This window comes from Phragmites australis, chromosome 2 (genome assembly GCF_958298935.1).
Source record: "Phragmites australis chromosome 2, lpPhrAust1.1, whole genome shotgun sequence".
NCBI classification, from domain to species: domain Eukaryota; kingdom Viridiplantae; phylum Streptophyta; class Magnoliopsida; order Poales; family Poaceae; genus Phragmites; species Phragmites australis.
Window position 1 is genome coordinate 47,408,409 of NC_084922.1, and position 23,657 is coordinate 47,432,065.

Sequence of the window (23,657 nt, forward strand, 5' to 3'; positions counted from 1 at the left end):
CAGGGCACCTGCTGGCCACCACTTCCTTATAGTCAATCAACTTGCGGATAGAGGCCAGGAAGCGGGTGGCCAGGGAGAGCAGGTCGGAGGCCGAAACGGGCTCCACGACCGGCTCAGCGGGCACGAGAGTCACCATCAATGCTCTCGAGGTTAGAGCTGCTGTAGGCTGGGGGCCCAGAACATGTTGCTGAGGTACTGGTGGAGGAGTTACAATTGGGGTTGTGAGCAGGGTCGAGGACCTGCACTTGGAGTTGAGAAAATTTGGCTCTTTACCAGTGCGCGGAGCCATTGGGAGCGGCAGGGGTGGTTGTGAAAACACGAGTGGAGATGGAGATGATGGGCTCTGAGCGCAAGGGTTTCGAGGCTGTGGGGGATGGCGAAAGGATTCGTGGGCAAGCTTTGGCTTTCCAATTTATAGTGCCAACGCAATATCCCAACTGTCGCGCGGAGCTCAACCGTCTTGGATTTCGAAAGGCCACCCTTTGGGGGCTAAAATTCCCTCATGTCTAGCGGAAATTAATGTCTCTCTCTCCCACGATGTTTCTCTCTCTATCTCTAGAAGTTTAAAACCTCCCCTTGGGATGCGGTTTTTTGGGCTCGCTACAAAAGTGGAATGCGTTGGTGGCCACTCCCAGGGTGAACTCATGTTGACCTGAGGACCAGGTGGTACGACCAAGTCCATCCACGGCGAACCACTCAAACCACCACATCCGTGAGAGAGCTTGGGAGCTATTGTCGGTGTATAGAATAGGGTGGTCCCCTATTCTGAGGGCCCACACCAGCCAATACCAGTTGGCAGAAGATTCTTTCCCGAACCAAGGTTCCACCACACGACCAGTCTGCATCTTCGCGACTAGGATCATTACCACATAAGAGATTCCTACGACCAGCTTATTCTCATTAAATGCATTCTACTCAAGTGTTTTTATTCCCTAGGAACTCCTCCCTAGCGAACAGGATGTAGCCAGCGCAGTGGTGCCATGCCCCGTCCCGTAGCATTAAACGCTACGGGATGGGATCGCAGGAGTTTAAGACTGCTTCATAGGCGTGTGCGAGACCGGTGATGGGACGGGCGTACCGGCTGACCAGGGTGACGTAGGCATGAAGGTGTCCAGTGGATGGGATGGGCTCGGTTGCTTCATCAGAACAAAAAGGGGTACTTGCGCTGCTCATTTTAAGTAGCCTAGGGGTGGGAGGTTTATCTAAGGAATGGGTTAGCAGAAAATGGCCCACTTGTAAGTTCTCATTCTCTCTAGTATATAAAGAGAGGAGGACTCAATTTGTAGGGGGGCGGATGGAGAACCAGTTCACAAACTCTAATAACAAAATACACAGGATGTTGACTGTTATCCTTAGAGAGGCCTGAACTTGGATAATCTCTGTGTTCTTGAGTTCATCATAAACACACACGCACAACAAGCGTTGTTCACACGCCCATCGATCGACATCATTGTCAGGGACTAACTTTCGACAGATAGAAAGATAGATCTCGAATTTAGATGAATTTAGGTGAAATAACCGTTGGAATCAGAGTCAGAATGAAGAAGTTATGACTCTAGAAGATTTAATCTTAAATTAAGAAATTACAAAATAGTACTATTCATGGATGGGGCCACAGGTGGGACCTACTAAATAGTACTAGTGAGCCCACTAAACAGTGCTCAGGTGGGGCCCACTGAACAGTGTTCTGACTGGGTTGGACTTGGGCCTAGGCTGGGTTGCACAGTGGTCTACCCATCGGGGAAAAACGGCATGAGGCCATCATGGCATGGGTGGAGAATGGCCCACTAGGAAGTGGCCTCGGCCACTAGGTTGCGCCAATAAGACGGCCCATCAGTGGGCCGAGCCATGGCCTGCTCAGCCGCGTCACGCCAGCAAGGCTAGAGGCCTAGCGGCACGCGCGTGCGGGTTCACCAGTGGAGCAGAGCAACGGAGAAGGTGGTGGCGACGAATTGCTGTGGTGCATCGGCGGAGACTCATTGGAATTGCACTCCCACAAGGAACTCATTTTGGGTCTATTGAAGGCAGGCGGCGGCCGGAGCACTCCTAGATGGCTGCCGAAGCTGGTCTAGGTGGCGGAAAAGAACGGGTAGCACCTCCCCTACAAACGGCGTGGTCTACCTACAAGGTAAGGAGGCCTAGCACCTCTGGGACTCCTCGGCACGAAGGCTGGCACACATGAGGGGCAAGGGTGGGCAGTGGTGATGAGAGGCTCATCGCCATGCGCTTGCGGTCCACTGGCCAATGGCAGCCGCACTAAGGCAAGCTCCAGCTATCCTAGCGTGATACGGAGAAGGGAGAGAGGGAGAGACGGGGAGGCTCACCGAGCTCAGGGACGGTGAAGGGTGACTGACATCGAGGGGAAACAAGCGGCGGCGAGGTGGGTAGCGCGGCGAGGAATCCTCCGCAGAGTAGGGAGTTGGCAACTCTCAGCTGCTCCTATTAGGCGAAGGGAAGATCAAGAGGGCCGGTGACGTCCCGTGGTAGCCTCCTTCCTCCTCCTCGCGATCGGTGGTGAGATTGACAGTGGTGGGATTGGCAGTGAAATTGGGGAAGAGGGAAAAAGGGGAGGGCTTCTCGCTTTATAGAGAGAGAGGAACCAGGAGGTGGTGGCACATACCGGAACTTGCACGGCAGTGGATAGCACGGGCATCGGCCAGCCGGCATGGTGGTCACCGAAGTCGTGGCCTGTTAGGTCACGTCTCGGGTCACGTGTGTTGATGGGGGGAGAGAGGGAGAGGGCAAGGAAGTCACCGGCACGACTGGCAGCAACACAACGGCGAGTTGGAGGAGGGAGAAGAGTGGCGGATGGGCTGGTGTGCACGCGAGTTGGGCCATCGCGCGTGTTACAGATCGTGCGCGGTGGAGTGGAGAGGGGGGGGGGAGGCTGGCTGGACCGGGGAGGTGGGCTGCGCAGAGAGAAAGAAGAAGGGCGGCCCGATAAGAATAAAAAGGATCTGGAATTGATTCAAATAGATGTATTTGGATTTGGATTTGGATTTGGCATCAATTCAAATAAGTTTATTTGAATTAGGATTTGGATGTGAAACCCTGACTTTTGGGATGGATTTGAATTCAAAAGATTTGAATTAATTTGGATTTCAACTAAATTGAATCTAAGAAAAAGATTTGAATTTGAGAGTCATTCAAATTAAAATCTCCACTCAAAGAACCATAAAAACAAATAAACAAAAATGCATATATAATCATATTATTACATGGATTAATTTAGAATTTAATTTGGTGCTCTTTAGATACTCAGTCAAAATAATATATATGTGAATATATACATACATGTATATATACATACATACATGTGTGTATCATGTGTGTATATATATACACACATATGAACATACATACATACATACATACATATATATATATATATATTCAAATATATATATATCCTCTGGTATTCATGTAACTTAGGATATGTTTGGTTGGTTCAACGAAGTTGAATGGGATGGAATTATTCTGTATGGACGTGATGGTCCTAATGAGATGATACAGGTATGTGATGATACGAAAATATGTTTGATTGGATGTATTCGATACGAGGACATGTTTAGTTGCTTAAAAATCATGTATTATATGGATGTATAACTTAATTATTTTACAAAAATTATAATTTTTATACTTGTTATTATCAAGAAACTATGCTAATTAGTACTAACCATTACTAATTCCTATTAATCATAATTTAAGTTGTCAATAATCATCACTAAATACTGACAATAATAATTAGTTATAGTTAATAATATTTAATTTTAACTAATGTTTAACTTAAAAATATTTATTAACCACTTATAGTCACTAATCATCTCTAACTACAAGTAATTAGTCGAGTTCACAGAACCTGTACGGGTCGTTCAGTCGATTTTATCGCATAGCTCGGTATAATATCTTCTCAATATATTTAAAAATATAAATCATCTTATCCTAAATAGAATAATAGGATTTAATAAACCAAATATCATGACGTGGTCAGATTTATTTAACCAAGCAAACACAAACTTAGGCAGGTTATCTGCCGATCAACATCTACATACAATACATCACGTGTCTCGCTTAACTACCGCCTTAATTAACACGCCATTTTCAGCTAAACTGTTTCCCTGCTGTACCTCCCGGATATGCACGAATACCAACATAGCAAGAAACCCTATTATCAGTTGCGCCAGTTGCAATATTCTCTGGTCAACTTTTATTTCTCAATATCTCGAGTCAGCTTAATAAAGCAAACTAGAAAGATGACTCACGGTAATAACGTGATTAGTCTCGTATAATATTTTATTATAATAATATTTGATTAAAAATTAGTCTTTTTAGTTTTTTATAATGATAGTGTCATTTATTTACAAAACGTATAAAATTGGAAAAAGAGATAAAAATTATATTAGTAAAAAATAAAATTATTTATGCTCCAATTTATACCCAAATCATATATATGTAGTGGTTCAATTCATATACGTTTTGATCAATTACGAAAATCGTGCGTTAGGTGTAAGCAACCCAATCAAAATCAAATAGGTTTGTCTTGTCTACGTATCGTGCCTCGCCTGCTGCTTGCTTGATGCTACAACCTTAATCTACATGGTACTCCTTAATCTATTATCTTAGTAGAATTTGATTTTTTATTTATATTATGAATTTTAGCTATTGATTAATTGTATTTTATATGGACTTTTTATTTAGTTATTTGATTTTTATAATAATTTGATTTTTTTTTTCTAAGACTATATTTAATATTGATCCATCTTTTTTCTATTATAACCCTAATTTCAATTATTATTAATTTTATTTTATTTAGACTCTTTATTTATATATTTTGCTTTCTAAACCGTATGAAACTCGAACTACTAATTTTTTATAATTTTTAATTTCGAATTAGTAATTTATTAATCATATTTGATATTGATAATAAGTTAATAGATGATATATCAGTTCATATTTATAATTTATTTAAGAATTAAATTAAATCTAAAAGTGCGTATTTATCTAGAGGACGAAGATTTAATTCATAAATCGTATTAAGTTTAAGGGGAACTCAGTCACCTACCGTCCGTACAAAATAATATGTATTATGTTAGGGTTCATTCAGGTCAAATATGAGGCTTGTATGTCAATTATACTCAGAGGTCAGAACTACAATTCAGCTCTTGGCGGATAACATTATATTCCATTCCATCCCGCGGTTTGACGAATTAGTTTCCACGACTCTACAACTACCCCGGTATCGTTTGGCTCTTGGCTGCAGCAGCCACGCCGGCGCGACGTCTATGGCGACCGCGCTGCCGTCGCCGCTCGTCCTGCAGCGTCGACCAGGCCTCGCTGTCGCGGCGGTGGCGCCTCTGCTCATGCTCCTGGCCGTGGCAGCCTTATCCTTCTTATCGGTGGCCGTGGCGGCAGGCTCTCCGGAGCTCGTCGAGCTGACCCTCCTCGCCGGCGCTCGGGAGAAGGGCGCGGGTATTCAGCTAACCATGTCGCCTCCTTTTGTTCATTTGCCGCGTGTATCTGGGGCTGTTTCTTGATAGCGTATGTTTGTGCGTTGCAGTTTGCTTGGATGGGAGCCCGCCGGGTTACCACCTGCAGAGAGGCTTCGGCTCCGGATCACACAGCTGGCTCGTCAATCTTGAGGTGACCGATCGATCCTTTTTGTGTTTAAACTTGGAAATTGTGACGTTTTCATGAATGTAAGATGTTTCTTAAAGACTCGTGCACAGATGATCGTCCGATGTTTTACACGATTTTGGTAGAAGTGACATGGACCTTTGCCAGTTATGGTTGCAGTTAAATGAATTCTTTCTTTCACGATGGGATGTTTATTTGGACTCGATGCAGTGTCATTGATTTTGTATGAATAAACTCAGGGAGGTGCTTGGTGCAGTACGATAGAAGATTGTTCCCAGCGCAAAATGACCGACCTTGGTTCATCTAAATTCATGGGAGCAGTAGAGTTCAGCGGGATACTCAGCAGCAAGCACTCAAAAAATCCTTGTACGTAAAGATGCTGCTTTCATGGATCCATTGTCAAGCTTCATTAACATGCAAAGCACCTATTAGCTAATCTCTAGTCTGCTCTGTGGTTATCCATGTCCCTATTGTTCGTTCGGACTAACTCAGACGAAGAAACGCTTTTGAATTGAGTTTGATGCTTCTGCTGCTCAATGGGGTTTTTTTTTCACTAACTTGAATGGGTGCGTGATCAGATTTCTACAACTGGAATAAAGTTGACATAAGGTACTGTGATGGGGGATCATTTGCTGGGGATGCGGAAGGCAAAGATCAGGTGAAATTTTCTGAATTCTGCATCTGAGTTTCCCATCTTAATTCCTCATATTGATGATGTACTGGCCGTTGATGTAGGATAGAGCCAAACTTTTCTTCAGAGGATTGCGCATCTGGGAAGCAGTTATCGATGAACTCATGGGAAAAGGAATGGACACTGCTAAACAGGTTTGAGCTATCGAGTTTTAATGTCGTTACAACAAAGATTAGCATTCTGGCAATTTGACCACTGGTTGTGAGCAGAGCCATGTCCAACCTCATTTTGTGTACACTTTTCAGGCCTTACTCGCAGGTTGTTCTGCTGGTGGTCTAGCGACCCTATTGCACTGCGATAATTTTCGTTCAAGGTTTCCTCAGGAGGTTTCAGTTAAATGCCTTTCGGATGCTGGATTCTTTCTTGATGTGTAAGGCCTCGAAAACTAGTATACCCCAGTAGCGTTGCACTTGCCTTGAATTGAGTACCAATTTTCTGCCACAGAAAGGATTTATCGGGGCAAAGGTTCATGCGGTCGCTCTTCAATGGAGTTGTTCACCTTCAGGTTAGCTGTAGATCGGAGTTGCTCACCTTCAGGCCTTTTTCTCTTTTGGGATGCATGACATAAAAATGTTTCATATATGCAGCTTGGTAGCAATAATAGCCTTCGAGTTAATTTTTCTGAATCCTTTTTCAGAATGTTAGAAAAGTTTTGCCCAAGGACTGCCTCGCAAAGAAGGATCCGACAGAGGTAGTTACTCATTGTCTAGTTCAGTACTCCTTGATTTGTTGCCAAGTTTATTTGCTAACATGTTCTTTGCTCCAGTGTTTCTTTCCGGCTGAGGTTATTAAGAGCATCAGCACCCCCACATTTATTCGGAACTCCTTTTATGATTCATATCAGGTGATTACAGTCTTTATTTTTTCTTGTACTACTTGTCACATGGCTAAAATCCTAACTGCTTTAGTTATGCTGCTTCTTTCTAGGTAGGAAATGTTCTTGCGCCAAACGGATCTGATCCTGGACAGTCATGGTCGAGTTGCAAAGCTGATATTCGAAACTGCAGTTCCAGACAAATTGAGGCATTGCTTGGTTAGACTAGCTTGTCAATCTCTTTGGTTTCTACCCTCATCTGGTGACTGTCGTGTTTTTTTTTTTTTTGGTGACCCTGTGAATTTTCCTTGTCCATGTTATAGGATTCTGGAAGAAATTTATCAAGGATTTGAAGGTTGCTGAAGACAAGAGGGACTGGGGGCTCTTCATTGATTCATGCTTCAACCACTGTCAAACGCCATTCAATATCTCATGGCATTCTAGGATCTCCCTAAGACTTGGTAATAAGGTGAGGTTCAAGTCACCTGGTGCTGTTTCTTCTATGCGCCTTCCTTTACTTGGATTGATGTGTGTGTGTTTTTTTTGGCCGGAACAGACGATCGCCGAGGCTGTTGCGGATTGGTATTTTGGTAGAGACCATGGAGTAACGGAGATCGACTGAGAGTTTCCATGTACTAACCCCACATGTAGCAGTCAGCTCGACCTGTAATAAGTGAAGTTATGCTCTTCGCTATTGCCAAATCAAAACAATACTTCAACATTCTATTATGCCTCAAACGTAGAAATAGAGATTGATTGTAATTTTTTATTTAATTGTACTTATAAGGATTCGAATTCGAGACATCTGATTTTAATACTATATTGAGTTGTATGTATCAACTAGTTCATAAAAACCTTAGCTGATGAGGAAAAATAATAATTTATTTTAATACTATAATTTATTTAAGCAATAACTTATCAGAAGAAAGATATGCAACAAACTTTTTCAAAAAAAGGTTTTCCAAAAAAAGATGATCAAACTTTCCCCAAAGAGATGAACTCATAACTTTTTCGAGATAACTTTAGCAACAAAAGTTTTTTTATATAACTCTTACAAAAAAGATCATAAAAAAAAGATTTAAGCAGTCCACTAAAGTTATCATAAACCTTTTTTCTATGCAAGTCTTAAAAACTTTCATCGATAAAGTTATCTTGAAAACTTGTTTACAATTTCTTTTTCAAAAAAGATGAACCTATAGCTTTTGAATAAGTCTTAAAAATAACTTTATCATAAATCTTTTACTTATAAACTTTATGAGACTTATATTAAAAAATATCTATCTATTATCTTAATATTTGAGAAGAAAAAGAAGCCTCTATATTCACTTTCAAGGTCACAAAATTACCATGTTAATGTGAAAAAAAAATTAAACCACTTATTATTATGAACATCTAACGGTTTACATTTAACTATAAAGTCCATTTAAAAGATTAAAAGATTGGGAAGAATAGCTGTTCGTTTTGCATACAGATTGGAAATAAAAATATGTAAACAAAGTATGACACTGTTTGTACTTTTGTATCCTGTTCGGACACACAAGCCAACAAGAAATAAATATATCCAATCACGTACTTTTGTATCCTGTCCTGTTCGGACACATGTTTCTAATCCTGTTTGGACACGTTAATGGTCAGAAGCAATAAATATCTCCAACTAGAACTCATGAACGTCAGCCGTATTTCAGATTGTTTTTTGCCAAAACTTTTGCTGCAGGTGTATTTCGCCGAAACATTGTTGCCGGTGTTCGTCATCTCTTCCAGCCTCTCCACTGGGGCTGCAACAGCTGGTGAGATCTCTGCTCTAGCATGTTTCCTCCGCTTGTTTCATTGCCATAACAACTAAGCAAATAGGATTAAAATTTCGATTTAGACTAGCATACAAATTAGATATCTTTAGACTAGCACAATGTCAGACTGGATTTCTCACCCGGATTTGTAAATTGCAGTCATTGACAGTATTGTGGCCGTTGGACGTGATAAACGCGCGGGTGAAAGCGTACGGCCTCCCTTCCAACCTCCTGAATTTAGACTAGCATACAAATTAGACATCCGATATAATTTCCAATCAAATATAAAGGATGTGGTGTCTTTAGACTAGCATAGTGTCAGATTGAATTTCTCACCGGGATTTCTAAATTACAGTAATCTACAGTGTTTCCGACCTTCTCTGGAGCGGCTCCATCTGGTAAGATAGATCGGCTATCACATGCTTCCTATGCTCCTTTCATTGTCCTAACAACTAAGCAATTATGATAGAAATCAGAATACATGGAAAATAAATATCTATGTGCATGCTCCAACTATCAGCAATCTTATAATATGATATTTTGATATGCTATTTATTATATGGCCAATAGATAGCTGAATCCAACAATGACTCCAAGAGAAAAGATCATTCAAGTTCTAGGATGTAACAAGAACACATATGTGTTAACTATTTACTTATATAGCTCCTGATTCAAACTGTTGAGTTGGGTATATCTCATATAATACATTTTCTATGTAAGGCGTGACATATTAGTACTTAATGTTGTAGGTCAAATAAAAAGACATCAACTACAAATCTAATAGAACTCAGGTATAGATGGTGAGAGGTCACAAAATATAAGACTGGTAAATAAAGTTTGATGCATTCTATTTTACTTTTCCTTTGTTATTAGACTGTAGTAAATCTACTGAATAAAACTATATGGTTCATTACAAAACTTGCTCAATACAACTGCAATAAACCTAGGATACTCTCTGGTATTCCTTGCAGAGAATTAGGAAGTTCTTAACCTTTTTCTTTCAGACTTTCCATTTTTAGTAGTCATGATCATCCAAAAATTTGATCTCATACTGTCATGGGTTAGGCCCATGGGGGCCTACTCGGCTGGCCCAGCAGGGAGGCGGTAATAGCCAGAGCTAGGGTTGTCATCGATCTCCACTACATGTGGAAGGCGCGGGAGCCCTAGGGCCGGCCGCCGCCGCAGCCAAATCGTCGAGATCAAGTCATCATCAAGGTATCTTTAGATTAAGAAATAAATATCTTTTGAATAGAAATAGTTTATCTATAGTTAAAGAATAGTTTAGATTTAAATTAGAAAAGAGATCATATATTGTTTGGTAATCAAAAATAAGTCCTCTCTATATAAAGAGAGGTATTGTATCATTTGGAAATTAAGAAAGAAGAGATTGCATCTCTTATCTTTCTCCATCTCCACAAATGGGTGCTATTCACTAGTGTAAACAGTACCAATACCACCAGCATCACCGCTTGCCACCTCCTCTCCCTCCTCCTTGCAGCCGGCCACTCTGGGGCGCAAGAAGGCCATCCAACTCTGCCCTAAGACCTTCTTTGACTACGATCTCCGCTGTCCTCCCTCTACAAAGAAACGCCCACTACACATACGCATCACGCTCGTGCCTTGGCATATATAGATATCTTCTACATGGTCAGGTTATTCTAGATAATCAAATGTGTCATAGAACCACAAAACTTGTATTTTTTTTCATCAAGCAAGATCACCCAAATGTGATTAGTGTGGTCAGAAATATCTTTCACAGTAACACAACATTCAATTTCAGGTAGTCTAGAGCAACTCTGTGCGAAAGCATATTTTTTATTCTCAACCCAGTCAAGTATCTCTAAATGAAACATGAGATTAATGCCTACTACGATTGTAGCATTTAGGCTTTTTAATGCTTCGTAACACTCCATTGCATTTCTTTATATAAGGTTATCATTTTTAAGCACATACTTAAGACCCATTTATATTACATATATCTTAAATACTGTAAACAACTACTTTGATATAAAAGCCTAAAGGAATACGAACATGCAGATACCCATCAATTAGAAATTGGAGTCCTCAAATAACAATCAATTTGTTCCTCCGAATTTCAGTTCGCGGTGTTCTGAATATTATGTTTGTAAAAGCAATTGAGATAATAATTGCAAATATGCTTTGCAACATGGAATTGTCTGAGCAGTGAGAAAGTGATTTCTAATATTATCAAATGGCTTTACCAAGTTTTCTTAAGTTGATTTTCGTGACAGTTTTGGTGTTTCTTTAACACATAATCTCTAATAATATAGGGAGTTGCAATAGTGAATACATGTTTACTTTTCATGGTTATCATTAAACTGATGTTTTTTGCCATGCTTCATTTTCACAAATTTAGAAGTGTACTAAAGAGCATCAAAAGTTGCACTATAATTTTTCAAAGTAGACAGAGTAACTCTAATATGATTGTTGCTGCCAAACTATATCTTGATTTGCATGCTATTATGACAAACCTCCCTTTTTAAATGTAGTTGCCCATATTTAAGTATCAAAACCCCTTTCATTTTTTACCCATATTTTTTGGTTTATTGGTGACTGCAATACTTTTAACACTAACAATATTTTGCAGACAAGTTATGATGGGACAAAGATATTATCAACGAAGCCGACTTCGACAAAGAATGCATTGAAGAGAACAACATGTCAGTGCACAAAGAAGAGCAGACAACTCGATATAAATCATCAAGGCCTAGGAAAAGACCTGCAAGATACATATCTTACGATTAGGAGATGTTAGAAAAAAGTTTGGAAAACTGCCTAGAAGAAATAGAAATATTATTAGTTTATTTTAATGAACAACATTACATATAACTCATTGCAATACAATTAGCACATTAACAAAGTTCTATATGCTTCCTAATTCTTCAAAGTACATTGTGTCAATTATTTTTCATGCCTTAATGGTTAATGCAAACTTTAAATTTTGACAAAATATGACAATTATAAATAACACTTAACAGTAGCAATATTCAAACTGAATTTACAGTAGCAAGTAGGAATTACCATCCAAATAAAGTAAGACCCCCCCCCCCCCCTAAAAAAAATGAAACTCCTCAGATTATTCTTTAATAAATATATTTTTAAGTACGAACTCAAACTAATTACAAATGCATTAGAAGATAAAACATCAATTTTCTTTCTCATTTATACCATTCTAAAAAAAATTGTTTATACCTCTCCAATGCTCAAAGCTTCTGATCGTATTTTTGTGTTCACATGTTATTCAACCCATACGAAGATGCACAAATAGGAATCCAAAATAGATAGGTCCTTTGTCATCAAATCATCTTGGTTGTATATAATATATTGGGTGAGCAAAATGAAAAGGGTCAGCATTGTGGTAGTTTATTTGATATAGAAAAGCAATCATGACTGAGACATAATCGAGTAAAGTATAAATATACAGTTAGAAAGCAGCATGTCACAAAAGTGAAGAGTTAATGCAATGACTATGTTCAGGTAACATGATATAGATCTATCACACTCTCACAATTACAGCATGATGTAGAGTTCAATACTTCAATATACTCAAACAATATAATTCAAAATATACATACAACTATACTAGAGAACAGTAAAATCATGTTAACATTAGTTATACTCAAACTTATACATACCGAATGGGATGGAGGACTGTCATTTCTCACTGCTCTCTTTTCCCAACTCTGAGCAAAAGACTTTGTTTTTCCCAATGGCACAACAACTGAAATGGAACCAACAATATCGTTAGAAAGCTATTTTTGTCCAAGTAGACCCATCTTTAGAGTGGACAAAAGATTGTACCCTTGACAATATCGGTTAATATCCTAGTTTCACCATAGACAACTTCTCCCCATGGGAAGTGTTAGATTGCATCGCATACCCAGATTCATTGAAACAAGGTTTGACATTCAACACCAATGTCTGAATGGAGACCAAGACTTGCAGCATGGTTGAATAGAAGGGTTCCACTTCTCACATCCACCACCAAACTAGGTGTTTAAGAGGCTAAGACAGACTTACACACAATCATAGAGATTTGGGTTAAGCCGCAATCCTCCACAGCAGTAATTCACTAGCTGAAAGAACAGCCAAATATAGGTTTAACATGCATATCAGCATATGCTTTTTTTTTTGACGTAATCAGCATATGCATATAATGGAGAACAAAGAAACAACAAGCTATTATATATGCATGTGACATCAATAATTCCTTACCAGAGGTTTACTTGGGTATTGAGAAGGAAAATAGACATCAAAGAAAAAAAGCCCGTCATGGTAAGGAGTGCCTGCCAGTCCAACAATGACAACTCTAAGCAGGTCCATTCTATCCTCATAGACTCTTACAAATATTATATCTGCTCAGTTTGGAGAAAAATAACAGTAAGTACATGAAAATACTATGTTGCGCATTAACAAAATTGCATCAAGACAATTTTCTGGCTAGATTGAATTCGAAGTCATTTTAGACATGCGTGCAAAGTAGTAAAGATACCAATAGGTTTGATCATCTGGTGAACATGCAGAAAGGAGGGAAATGACTAATACTATGAAAACAATAAACTTTTTAACAAATATGTAACCTCTATAAAAAAAATAGACCATAAAAAACCACTAACCTGGAAATTCCTTCTCTAGGATTTTCCACTCATGTTGAATTCGCTTCACCCAGTTCTTTGATGGTTGCTTAAAAAACAACTTAATATTAAATTAAGGAAATAAAATGAAGAGAGTCAATGTCCAAAGTTCAAACATCTACCTTCTTAATTGCCCGAACCTTCGTTTTGCCTGGCAATGAATAGAAATGATCACTGTGGTCAGCAACTATATCAAACTATTTAAATGCCTTAGATTTTTCATCAAGTTCATTGTTGACAATCTTAATTTGACTAAGATGATGTGACATCTCAACAGAAGTCATGTGCCCCCATGCTAAAACTGCACCAACATCGGGTGGAATGCCATGTAACAATTCGTAGCCAATTTTAAGATGCTACCACTTTTCATTATTGAATTGTTATAACTATAGTAGTTAATGGACACATCTTCATTATAAGCATATTCTTCCTCTCTAGGTGCTTCAACAAACTGATCAAAATAAAGTCCAAAAATTCCATGGGCAAACATTTGTTGAAGGAATAGCACTTGGGCTAGCAAAATCCTCAGCAACCCCACTCTGAAGTTGTCCAACAAAAATATAAATCAATCAATAAATGGCATCGTATACTAACAAGGGTAAAAAAAAAACAAAGCAAGCACACAAAGGACTTAGCCTTTGCATGATTTTGCCAGTCCTTATGAAAACCAACATCTTGCTTATTCTTGTGATCTGAAGTCTTCTCATCAATTATCACAACTCCATCAAGGTCACCATCAGCATCAAGTTCAATTACCTCATGAGGAACAACCTGTTGATGGACATAAACCATGTTTAAAATAGAAAGGTTTTCTAGCACCTTAACAGCATCATGGCACGTGTAAGAAAAATCAAACTTAACAGATGCATATCAATGCACCAAGGCATAAGCCTAGATAGACGAAGACAGAATCAAAATTACCGATAATTGCATTCCCAAAATATGTAGAACATTTTGAACATCCTTTGTTAGTTATGAGCTCACATGCAGCCGCTATTAATGCTACATGAATATCAAGCAATCTGGGAAAAAGAAAATTATGTATGTCAGTTTATTATTTATTATTTGTTAAAGGAAAATGTGAGGATTAATCAGAAAAGCGTCATCTAAATGTAAAGCAGTGTATCTGAGGATTATAATACTCAAAATGAACATTTGAATGCATGCTTTTCTGCAAGTGTTATCGCAAGTCAAGCATAAAAGAGAGATACTTGCATATTAAGGTTAAAGACATATGCTAAAAGGAAGAAAGAGGAAAAGTAACAAGAAAAGTCTATGATCTTAAGGTGTAAAATTAAGAATACTAAACAAGAACAGGAACAGACCTTATCTCATACGGCTTCCCATCAGGAGGTTTATGAAGAAGAAGATCATCCATAATTGAAAAATAGGAGTGGAAAAGCAAGTCTTTCACATCCTTGACTATTGTATAGCTTCCAGTGATAATACTCCGTATTCCATCCTGCAGTTCGGAATGGCAAGAAATGTCTAAAAGAAATGATAACAAACAACACAGAGAGAAAAAATAAACAAATAAAATTGATCATCAAAAGAAAAATCTATCATAAAACAATGAACAAATGGCTTTTCTTTGCCTTCTCCAATTACGCCAAATGTTGCCATTGTGGGTGCTAGAAAACCATATACTAATCCAACAAAGACACTTCCCGGAATGCCAACTATCAACCATAGGATCAAGATTGTTGTAGCAGCAATAAGAAGCATAATCTTTATTGCAGGTCCCACCAGCTTAGTTTTGCCTTTAAAAAAAGGAGGACACAAAATCCAAATCTGATGCATGGGCAATAACACAAAGGATTAGGGCAGATAGTCCAATTGCCATAATAAGACATTTAGTCATTTGCCATGTCAGACCTCTATCAGATTCCAAACCAAGCTGAGCGATCTCTAGCCCATTTTTTTTCTGACAAGCTCAATGTACGACGGCGCGGAACGATGGGAACAAGGCCACCGCATCCCCAAACGGTGGGCGTTCGTCGGTGGGGGAGGGCACCCTATCGATGGTGGACCAGGAGCGCGGTGCTAGGCCGATGGCGAGTGGATTTGAGTGGTGAGCGGTGAAGTGTTCTGACACTCTGAGCCTGAGTCGGGTGGTCGGATGGGAGCTGGGCAGTGCTGGCCAACCTACACATATAACACGCAACCATGAGCCCTGACAAAAGTTTTAGATCACTATGATTATTACTATTTCTTTAACTGTTATGATTGTTACTATTGGCTAGCCATAATCAATGTTATGACGTGCAAAGAGAGATTGCTTCTTACCAAAAATCAAGATTCGCCTCATATGATCATTATCTGTTTTCCGAAGGACTCACATGATAAGAAAAATAAAGGCATTATTGCACAACGTTAAATTACCAAAGATCATAAAATAATTAGAAACATCTCAAGTTTAACCAGAACACAAGTGTCTCAAGTAGAAGCTGAGCAAGCCAAATGGAGTATCTTTTATCACATTCATGTGGAAGAAAATAACATCTTCACTGAACGCAGGAATACTATCCTCTAAGGCTTTATTTGCTCAAAGTTTAAGGCTATCAGAGCCAGAAACCAAAATCCCAGCCAGTAGAACCAAATATTGGGGAATATACAGCAGGGATAATCAAAATTGTACTATACTCGTTGTCACGGCATGATGAACAAAAGGTCAAACCACGTTGATCCTGAATTGAATCCTTCTTTCTACGGCGCCACAAACTTCTTAGGTGGGGAATTTCAAGAAATTAGGCTATAACTATCTGAGTTAAAAATACATTTGTCTCTTAGTTTTATTCATAACTAAAGACTAATTTCTTGCATCGAGGATAACATACTTAAACTTCTAAACAAAGAGAATATTATGAATAAAAATTTATACCACATCTAATCGCGCAATTTGCGCGGCCTCCTTACTAGTTTTCCAATAGAAGGAAACAGGTCGTCCTGCAGTCCGCATGGGCCACGTGCCCCGTGGTTGGGTTACCTCCTAGCCGGATGGGCCGCACACCTCCACAGCCACAGGCCACCCCGCGAGTCCTCCACGCTGCACTAGCCGGCCTACCTCCACTCCCACGTGGACTGCAAGGCTTCCTCCGCATGGACCTCGTTCAGCCAGCCCACACGCCCGAAAAAGGAAATGGGCGACGCTGTCGGAGTTGCGCGCCACTTAGCGGGCGCGCTCATGAAAGGATTTTCGCCCGACTACTGATGGCCATGGCTGCTAGCCTGCTACGCTATTTTCCACCGTGCGATCGCGCCGCAGCTGTCCAGGCACGCCACCAGCTGCGCCTGTGGTGTGCCCACCTCGGCCTCGATCGCACGCGTGTGGAGGCAAGCGAGGCGCGTCCCACTCAGCGGCGCAGGCACCGTGGCACATGAGGAATAGAGAGACTCCGAAGCGGCCACGTCACAGCGACGGACTCGTCTGGTCGCCCCTCTTCCAGCAGAGAATTTTTTATTTTAGCCTTTTTTAAATTAATATTTTAAAAAAAGCATGTGGGTTCTATAGATAATCCAGGAGGAGCTTTAATTATAGGCCTCAACACCAATGAGCTAGGTTCTATAGATTATCACGGTCAGTAATCCATTGCAACATTTCCCAAGTGTTAAAAACATGCATTGTGCACCAAACACCAGCATTATATTCGTTTAATTGATGGACATACATAACAGGTGAAAACTAATTGCTACTGCAGGGAGGAAAGCTAATAATATTGCTGCTAAAGGGTTTAATTCATCTCGGTAGGTTAAATCATAACAGACTATATAATAGTGACTGACAAAATGTTACTAATTGTAATAGTAAGCATATGTTCACGTAGTAATTATGAGACTTTGTGTAAGTTTCAAATTTTTTGTAGAAAAAAGTTTTTTTATATGTTGACAGAGTATCGGGAAGAAACTTTCACACTGTGTAGGAACTCAAAAAATTCTTATTTCTCCTCCTTCAAAAGGTGCCAATATCTCACAATTAGGGGCGTGCACTCTGCCTTTATCATCTTTTTTGGATGAAACTCCGGCCGTACGTTTAAATCGATCAGGTTATTTCGTGCCTTTAGACTATCCTTTGTTTTCTCAGGGATATTGCACGAAGTATCAATGAGGCTCTCACATATATTATTTCCTATATGCATGGCATTGAGATAGTGTTGAACTTTTAAGTGCGGCCAATAAGTTAGCTCCTAAAATATCAATTTCTTTTTTCACATGATTTTTATTAGATCGTTTTCTTTTTCTAAGAACAATATTGATATTCTTTACTTGATCATGGACCTCCTACCCTCTGAAATGTCTAGAACTAACGCAATCTCTCTCGTGAAATCAAATTCTTTCTTCATATTACTATATGGATGAGATTCGGGCAGAAACTGTTAATGCTGCATATACACTATTTTTCTTGAGTTATTGAGCCATATATTCTCGGTAGCATCTAAGCATTGGGCGCATGCTTTGCTTTCTTTTATAGTTTGTCCCGACAAATTGTCAAGAGCCGGTAAATCATTGATTGTGCAAAACAATATAGCATATAGACTGAAGTACTCTCGCTTGTACTCATCTCATATGTCTACACCTTATGACCAGAGTATTTTAAGGTCACCCACTAATGATCCGAGGTACACATCGATGTCCTTGTTAAGTTGCCTAGGATATTGGATTAAAATTGACATCATAAGGTATTTTCTCTTCTGACAGAGCCAAACAAGAATATTGTATATGCACAGAACTACTGGTCAGGTGCTATGTCTGCTGCTCATGTTACCAAACGGATTTATTCTATTCGTGCTCAAAGTAAACATCATGTTCCTCAATTATGCCGTAAATTCTCCGAATTTCATATCGATGTTTTGCCAATGCACACAATCAGTAGGGTGTCGCATGTTTAAATCATTCTTACAATCCTCTTTGTACCAACGAAGCAATTTGGCCATCTTTTTATCGGCAAGCAAACGTTTCAAACGAGAAATTACATGAAGATACCACATCACTTTTGCAAGATATCTTTTGTTCCTACGAGCATCCCCTCATCATTATGACACTTGTATCGAGTTGTTTCACATACAGAGCACTCATATAAGTCTGCATACTCTCCAAAAATAAATAATACAATCTTGCTTGCAAGCATAGATTCTTTTCACTTCTAATCCCAAGGGATAAATTATTATTTTTGCTTCACACGTGGATGTGGGTAGCATATTCTCATTGGGAAGCAATGCTACTAACAGACGTAACAATACAATGAAACTCTTATCAGACCATTCATTGCTTACCTTCAATTTCAAAAGTAGAGTACCACATGCAACAGTGTGTATTGCTCTTCACAGCACAGATATGAAGGTTACTTCAACTGCTGCACAAATTCTTAAAATCTAGCAAACTCTCTATCGTTGTATTCATCATTCCCCTCAGCACTACAGGCCATCTGCTCTAATTTTTTAAGAATATCATCACCTCGGTTCATAAAGTCATCAACAATATATTCGACGTCCCTGACAAGAATAACTTCATACACATCACACTCATGAACTCTTTGCTCATGCATATCACCATCAGGATCATTCACATCTTCTTCTCCATACTTGATCCAACATGTATAGTTTTGTGTGAATCCACGCATAATCAAGTGTGCATGCATATTTTGTATATTTGAAAACTTTCTCTCATTTGTGCAATTAATGCATGGATAATACATAATTTTTTCTTTCTTGTTCAACATAGCTGTATCAACAGCACGCATGAATCCATATATGCCATTAAGGAACTCATCATAAATACGATTCTCTATGTACATCCAATTTCAGTCGGCAATCTGTGATTTCCAAAATATAACAGTTATTGAATATTCAATCTATAGAATTGTTTTAAGTGCAAAATTTTGAGGCAATAGTTCTGGCCTAGAAAAAGACAACAAATGAATATATACGAAATCTTGAACAGAAACTCAAATATTTTGAAACTATGGTTATTTGAATCTACCAATTTAGAGCTAAAGAATATAAATACTAACCTCTAAAGATTCAAATAGAGGAAGCTTGCACTCCAAAGGGAGCTCAAAAAAATCATCCTGCAGAGGAAGCTCAACCCAATGTCTGAAGAATCGCGCTCACCTCTGTCTGAAAAACTCGCGTCAAAAGACAGGATAAACCATCTATATGTTCACCTTCGTAAAGATGGTATTTAAGTACATACGGTATATCATTGTTATCTATCTGTGTCTACTTGAGGGATACAGACAGATTTTAGAAGAAACTGTCTGTGACAATGTTACAGACGGCTATTTCTAAAATTCATTTATGTCTAATCCGTCTGTGTCTCTTAGCACACCCAGACGGCGGTCATGTTACAGACACGTCTATTTTATCAACTGTCTATAGGTATTTTGTTAGTAATTGGTCATAAGAAATTGTATGTGGCACTCTGTCTACTTTTACTGTTTGAGTGGTAGTGTGTAATGCAAAGAAGAATACAGGTTTGCTACGCACACAGTCACAAGTTCCTTGACATTTTAAAATTAAGATCAATTTTTTTGTGGCCTTTGGATTTGCACGTGTCATCTGGTTGAAATTTGCACTGATTTATTTGTTTATTTTTTAAAAAAATTGCACGTATCCATCTCAGTTCAAACCTTTGGTTGTACGACTGGGGCAAATACACCCAGTACTAACTTCGTATGTTAATCTTGACTGATTTGGTGGGTTCTACTTCCATCACGCAGCTTGACAAACTAATATTACACTGCGCCAACCACCCCTATTCTTTGGCCACACCAGCGCGCGACGGTCATGGCGACCGAGCTGCTGTCGCCGCTCGTTCCGCAGCATCGACGATGACGAGGCCTCGCTGTCGCCACGGCGGCGCCCCTGCTCGTGCATGGTCGTTGCCACCTTCTCCCGCTCACCTGCGGCTCGTCAAGTTGCTGGGTATACAACGAAACAACGCATTTGCCAAGTTGCTGGGTATACAAATTAGGTGAAAACCATTTGCTGCCGAACTGCTCGTTTGGCTTCCGGTGATCGACGTCAGACAAAGTTTCAGATTAAACAAATCATGCGCGGAAGAAGTAAGGGTGGAGCTTCCGGGAACAGACGAAGAACGCGGGAACTAGAAGGCCGCCACGAGCCCCATGACGAACCCGGAAGCCACGCCAATAACGGACTCGTCGTTGATTCTGTGCAACCTGACTCGTTTCAGACTCCTTTTCTTTCTACTGGGACAGTCATCCAACGGTGCCCCACAAAGCCCTTGGTCACCAGAAAAGTTTGAAGCCGGAAACCTTTGTAAAGGCAATATAGGCCCAGAACAACCGACGTCGAACGATGTCAACCGAGAAAGCAAGCTAAATTGCCCCGGAATTTCAGCTGCCGAGTTGGCTGTGCTGAAGGTTGAGGACGTTAAGGTATACCATATTTGAGATGGAGACTGGGATTTCACCTGAAAAACTATCGTATGAGAGGGCAGCTGCCGTGCAATGTCGGATAGGGCAGCTGCCGTGCAACGTCGGAAGGGAGGGGTCCTAAAAAATAGTTACTTGACAGGTCTAGGCTGCTCATGGTCGTGCAATGCTAGACCACGAGGAAATTGGCCTTCAAGACCGAACCCTGTTGTCGATGGGGCTCCGGCATTCCACACCAGTTCAGTATGCCCCTGGGATTAGTCACTGATTGTTGTAAAGTCTAGACGGATTTTAGCCCATCTCCAACAGGATCTGCAAATCTGAAAATTCTAGTGCTACAGTACTTTGCGGTGTACTGTAGCACTATAAATTCGTCTCCACCAGAGTCTGTATCCTGCTACAGTGTTAGTGATATGGGATGCTGTAATAGTGATAAGGGATGCTATAATAGTATTTTGAGGATGAAAATTTGAGGTAACTGTTGGAGATGGTCTTACATCAAGTTCAGAACCAAAACACCTATTGGACCCCTTCTTTAGGTCTGCTTGTGCAACTCTTACCAATCGAACTAGCGTCAATTCGGCGAGTCAATTGGGCGAGTCGAATACATGTCTCAGTCGGTCCGCATCGGCGCGCAAGGGCACGTGGGCGGGCCAGATCTTGCAGGAGTTGGACAGTTAGGGTACGTTTGGATCCTTTGCCTCTTTTCACTGGGCAAGAATGTGTGTTTGGTAGCAAGTCTAAAAGCTTGTTTTGCTAGGCAAGCTAGTTTAGGAAAGCAAGAAAAAGCTTGCTGCAGGAGGCAAGCTGATTTAGTTCTTCCACTTGAGCAAGACAAAGCGCGTGGAACGTACAGCAGGTGGATAACATGCGGGTAAGGCAAACATAATCAAACCTCAACTCTACACATGGGCAAAGCAACCAAACGCCAACCCCTTTTCTTGCCTTGCCTTGCCCATCTAGGCTAGGCAATCCTTCCTCAGCTAGCAAAAGAACCAAACATATCCTTAGCTGAAATACAAAAGTGAGGTTCGGTATTTACATGTTGATTGACACTTTTAACTGTCTATTTGGCTTCGGATTATGGTTTTTAGTTTTTATAATTTAAAATTGAAACAAACAGATAACTTCTTGTCATATTTTTTTACAATCCACTTGTTACATTATAGGAATCTAAGAAGCTGATTTCCTTAATTTTTTTATAGATTGTGAAAGTTTCTTTTACTGATCTGTTCATCGTAGTTTTTTAGAATCCACAATTTAAATGCTTTTTACAATTCAACTTTTTTTACAATCTATACTCTGCAAGTTGTTTTTTAAACCTCCAACCGAAACAAACAGAACCTAAATCTAAATCCTTTTTCTGTGCCCATTAAAATTGTGACTTGTGAGGACTGTATGGTTGGACGGTGAAATAAATTTTGTGAAGGAAAGATAGTGATCTAGTTATTTAAATGATGGAATAAAAAATGTATCATAGTCTCTACATCACATGAGTGTGTTATTCATTATTGCACGATTGGTTATAGCTTTTTTTTTCCGAAGGGAAATGGGTTATATTAATTTGGAGCATAAAACATCCTATTTTCCAAAATTACAGAAAGAACCCTAGAGAACAAAGAAATGAAAGTAAAACACTCCCAGGTCTTCACCTCCGGTGAACCCAGTCTGTCTACACGAATCAAGACCCTGGAGCAATCCTCCTCGTACCTAGACCGTCATCCAACTCCAAACCTTGGAAACGCCACATCATCTAGCACTCCGAAACCACAACCGAAGCACATCTAAACCACTAAAAATGTATCGGCAGTTGCATCGCCAGCTCGAATACAGGAAACACTCCTCTGCTGCCGCCGACAAGGAGACCTGCGACCCGGAACCACAAACCACAAACCACAAAAGGGATTGCAAAGAACTCCAATCCCTTCGCAGTTAAAACTTGTACCATCGGCAAAAACATCGGTGATCTGGTAAGAACAACCACCCACAAATAGACAGAAGTAGCACATATCACACAAACACAAACACAAACACAAACACATACATACCTTCCACAACTCTCCCCGGGGACATTGCCAGAGAAGACAGCATCACCAGAGAAAGCGTGCAGAAGCAAAAACATGCATGGTGTCCTCGCCAACGACTCTACCAGGAAAACTACCTAACCTTCCATATTTACACCTAAACCAAATTCTACCTACCCTACAAGCTACGCCCAGCGTCGATCCGCCAAAACCCCCCACACTCCAACACCGGAGAGGCAGTAGTTCGGCAAGATCAACGCTGGAAATCAGAATCGCCTTTGAGTCACCTTGTGATTGCTGTTGAGGAGTTTTGAAGCTTATCTCTTTCCCAGGTTGGAGATGCAGTTATATAGTTTTTTTTAATAAATAATTGAAGTACAACTTTTGATTTTTACACAAACAAGACGTAAAGACTTTCAGGATTCACATAGCCAATATGATTATAGCTCATAGCTATCGTACCACATAGCAACATAGTCCCCTGGAAATATGTTCATGAAAAGGAAACTCTCGAGCACAAACTCGATTAGTAGATTTTCACCCGTGCTTGGTATTAAGTGATGCTGATCTAATTGACAGGATAGATTTATGTTTAAGGAAAAACAATCAACTGACATATGTATTGAGTGAGTTTATTTAGGTCTAATCTGCTATTTGCA

General features: G+C 39.9%; 1 protein-coding gene and 2 pseudogenes across 1 annotated transcript; 1 reads left to right on the top strand and 2 right to left on the bottom strand.

Annotated features, from left to right (window-relative positions):
* The first annotated feature begins 5,192 nt into the window (after positions 1-5,192).
* LOC133909357 (pectin acetylesterase 5-like) lies at positions 5,193-7,863 on the top strand. The gene is made up of 12 exons (XM_062351754.1): positions 5,193-5,469; positions 5,558-5,640; positions 5,874-6,000; positions 6,213-6,292; positions 6,370-6,459; positions 6,571-6,695; positions 6,770-6,830; positions 6,963-7,016; positions 7,092-7,169; positions 7,253-7,358; positions 7,463-7,608; positions 7,696-7,863. Exons 1-12 carry the CDS (start codon positions 5,283-5,285, stop codon positions 7,759-7,761), a joined length of 1,203 nt encoding a protein of 400 aa, XP_062207738.1. The 5' UTR covers positions 5,193-5,282; the 3' UTR covers positions 7,762-7,863.
* A 4,900-nt stretch (positions 7,864-12,763) lies between these two features.
* Positions 12,764-15,204, bottom strand: LOC133908277 (putative ubiquitin-conjugating enzyme E2 38; annotated as a pseudogene).
* A 5,478-nt stretch (positions 15,205-20,682) lies between these two features.
* Positions 20,683-23,096, bottom strand: LOC133908280 (probably inactive leucine-rich repeat receptor-like protein kinase At5g48380; annotated as a pseudogene).
* Between the last annotated feature and the right edge of the window lie 561 nt (positions 23,097-23,657).

Bases quoted from the DNA above. Each gene is read 5' to 3' on its own strand.
- LOC133909357 (XM_062351754.1), top strand. From the start codon at position 5,283: ATGGCGACCGCGCTGCCGTCGCCGCTCGTCCTGCAGCGTCGACCAGGC. The intron at 6,696-6,769 runs GTAAGGCCTCGA...TTTCTGCCACAG, and splicing joins GCTGGATTCTTTCTTGATGT to AAAGGATTTATCGGGGCAAA. The intron at 7,170-7,252 runs GTGATTACAGTC...GCTTCTTTCTAG, and splicing joins CCTTTTATGATTCATATCAG to GTAGGAAATGTTCTTGCGCC.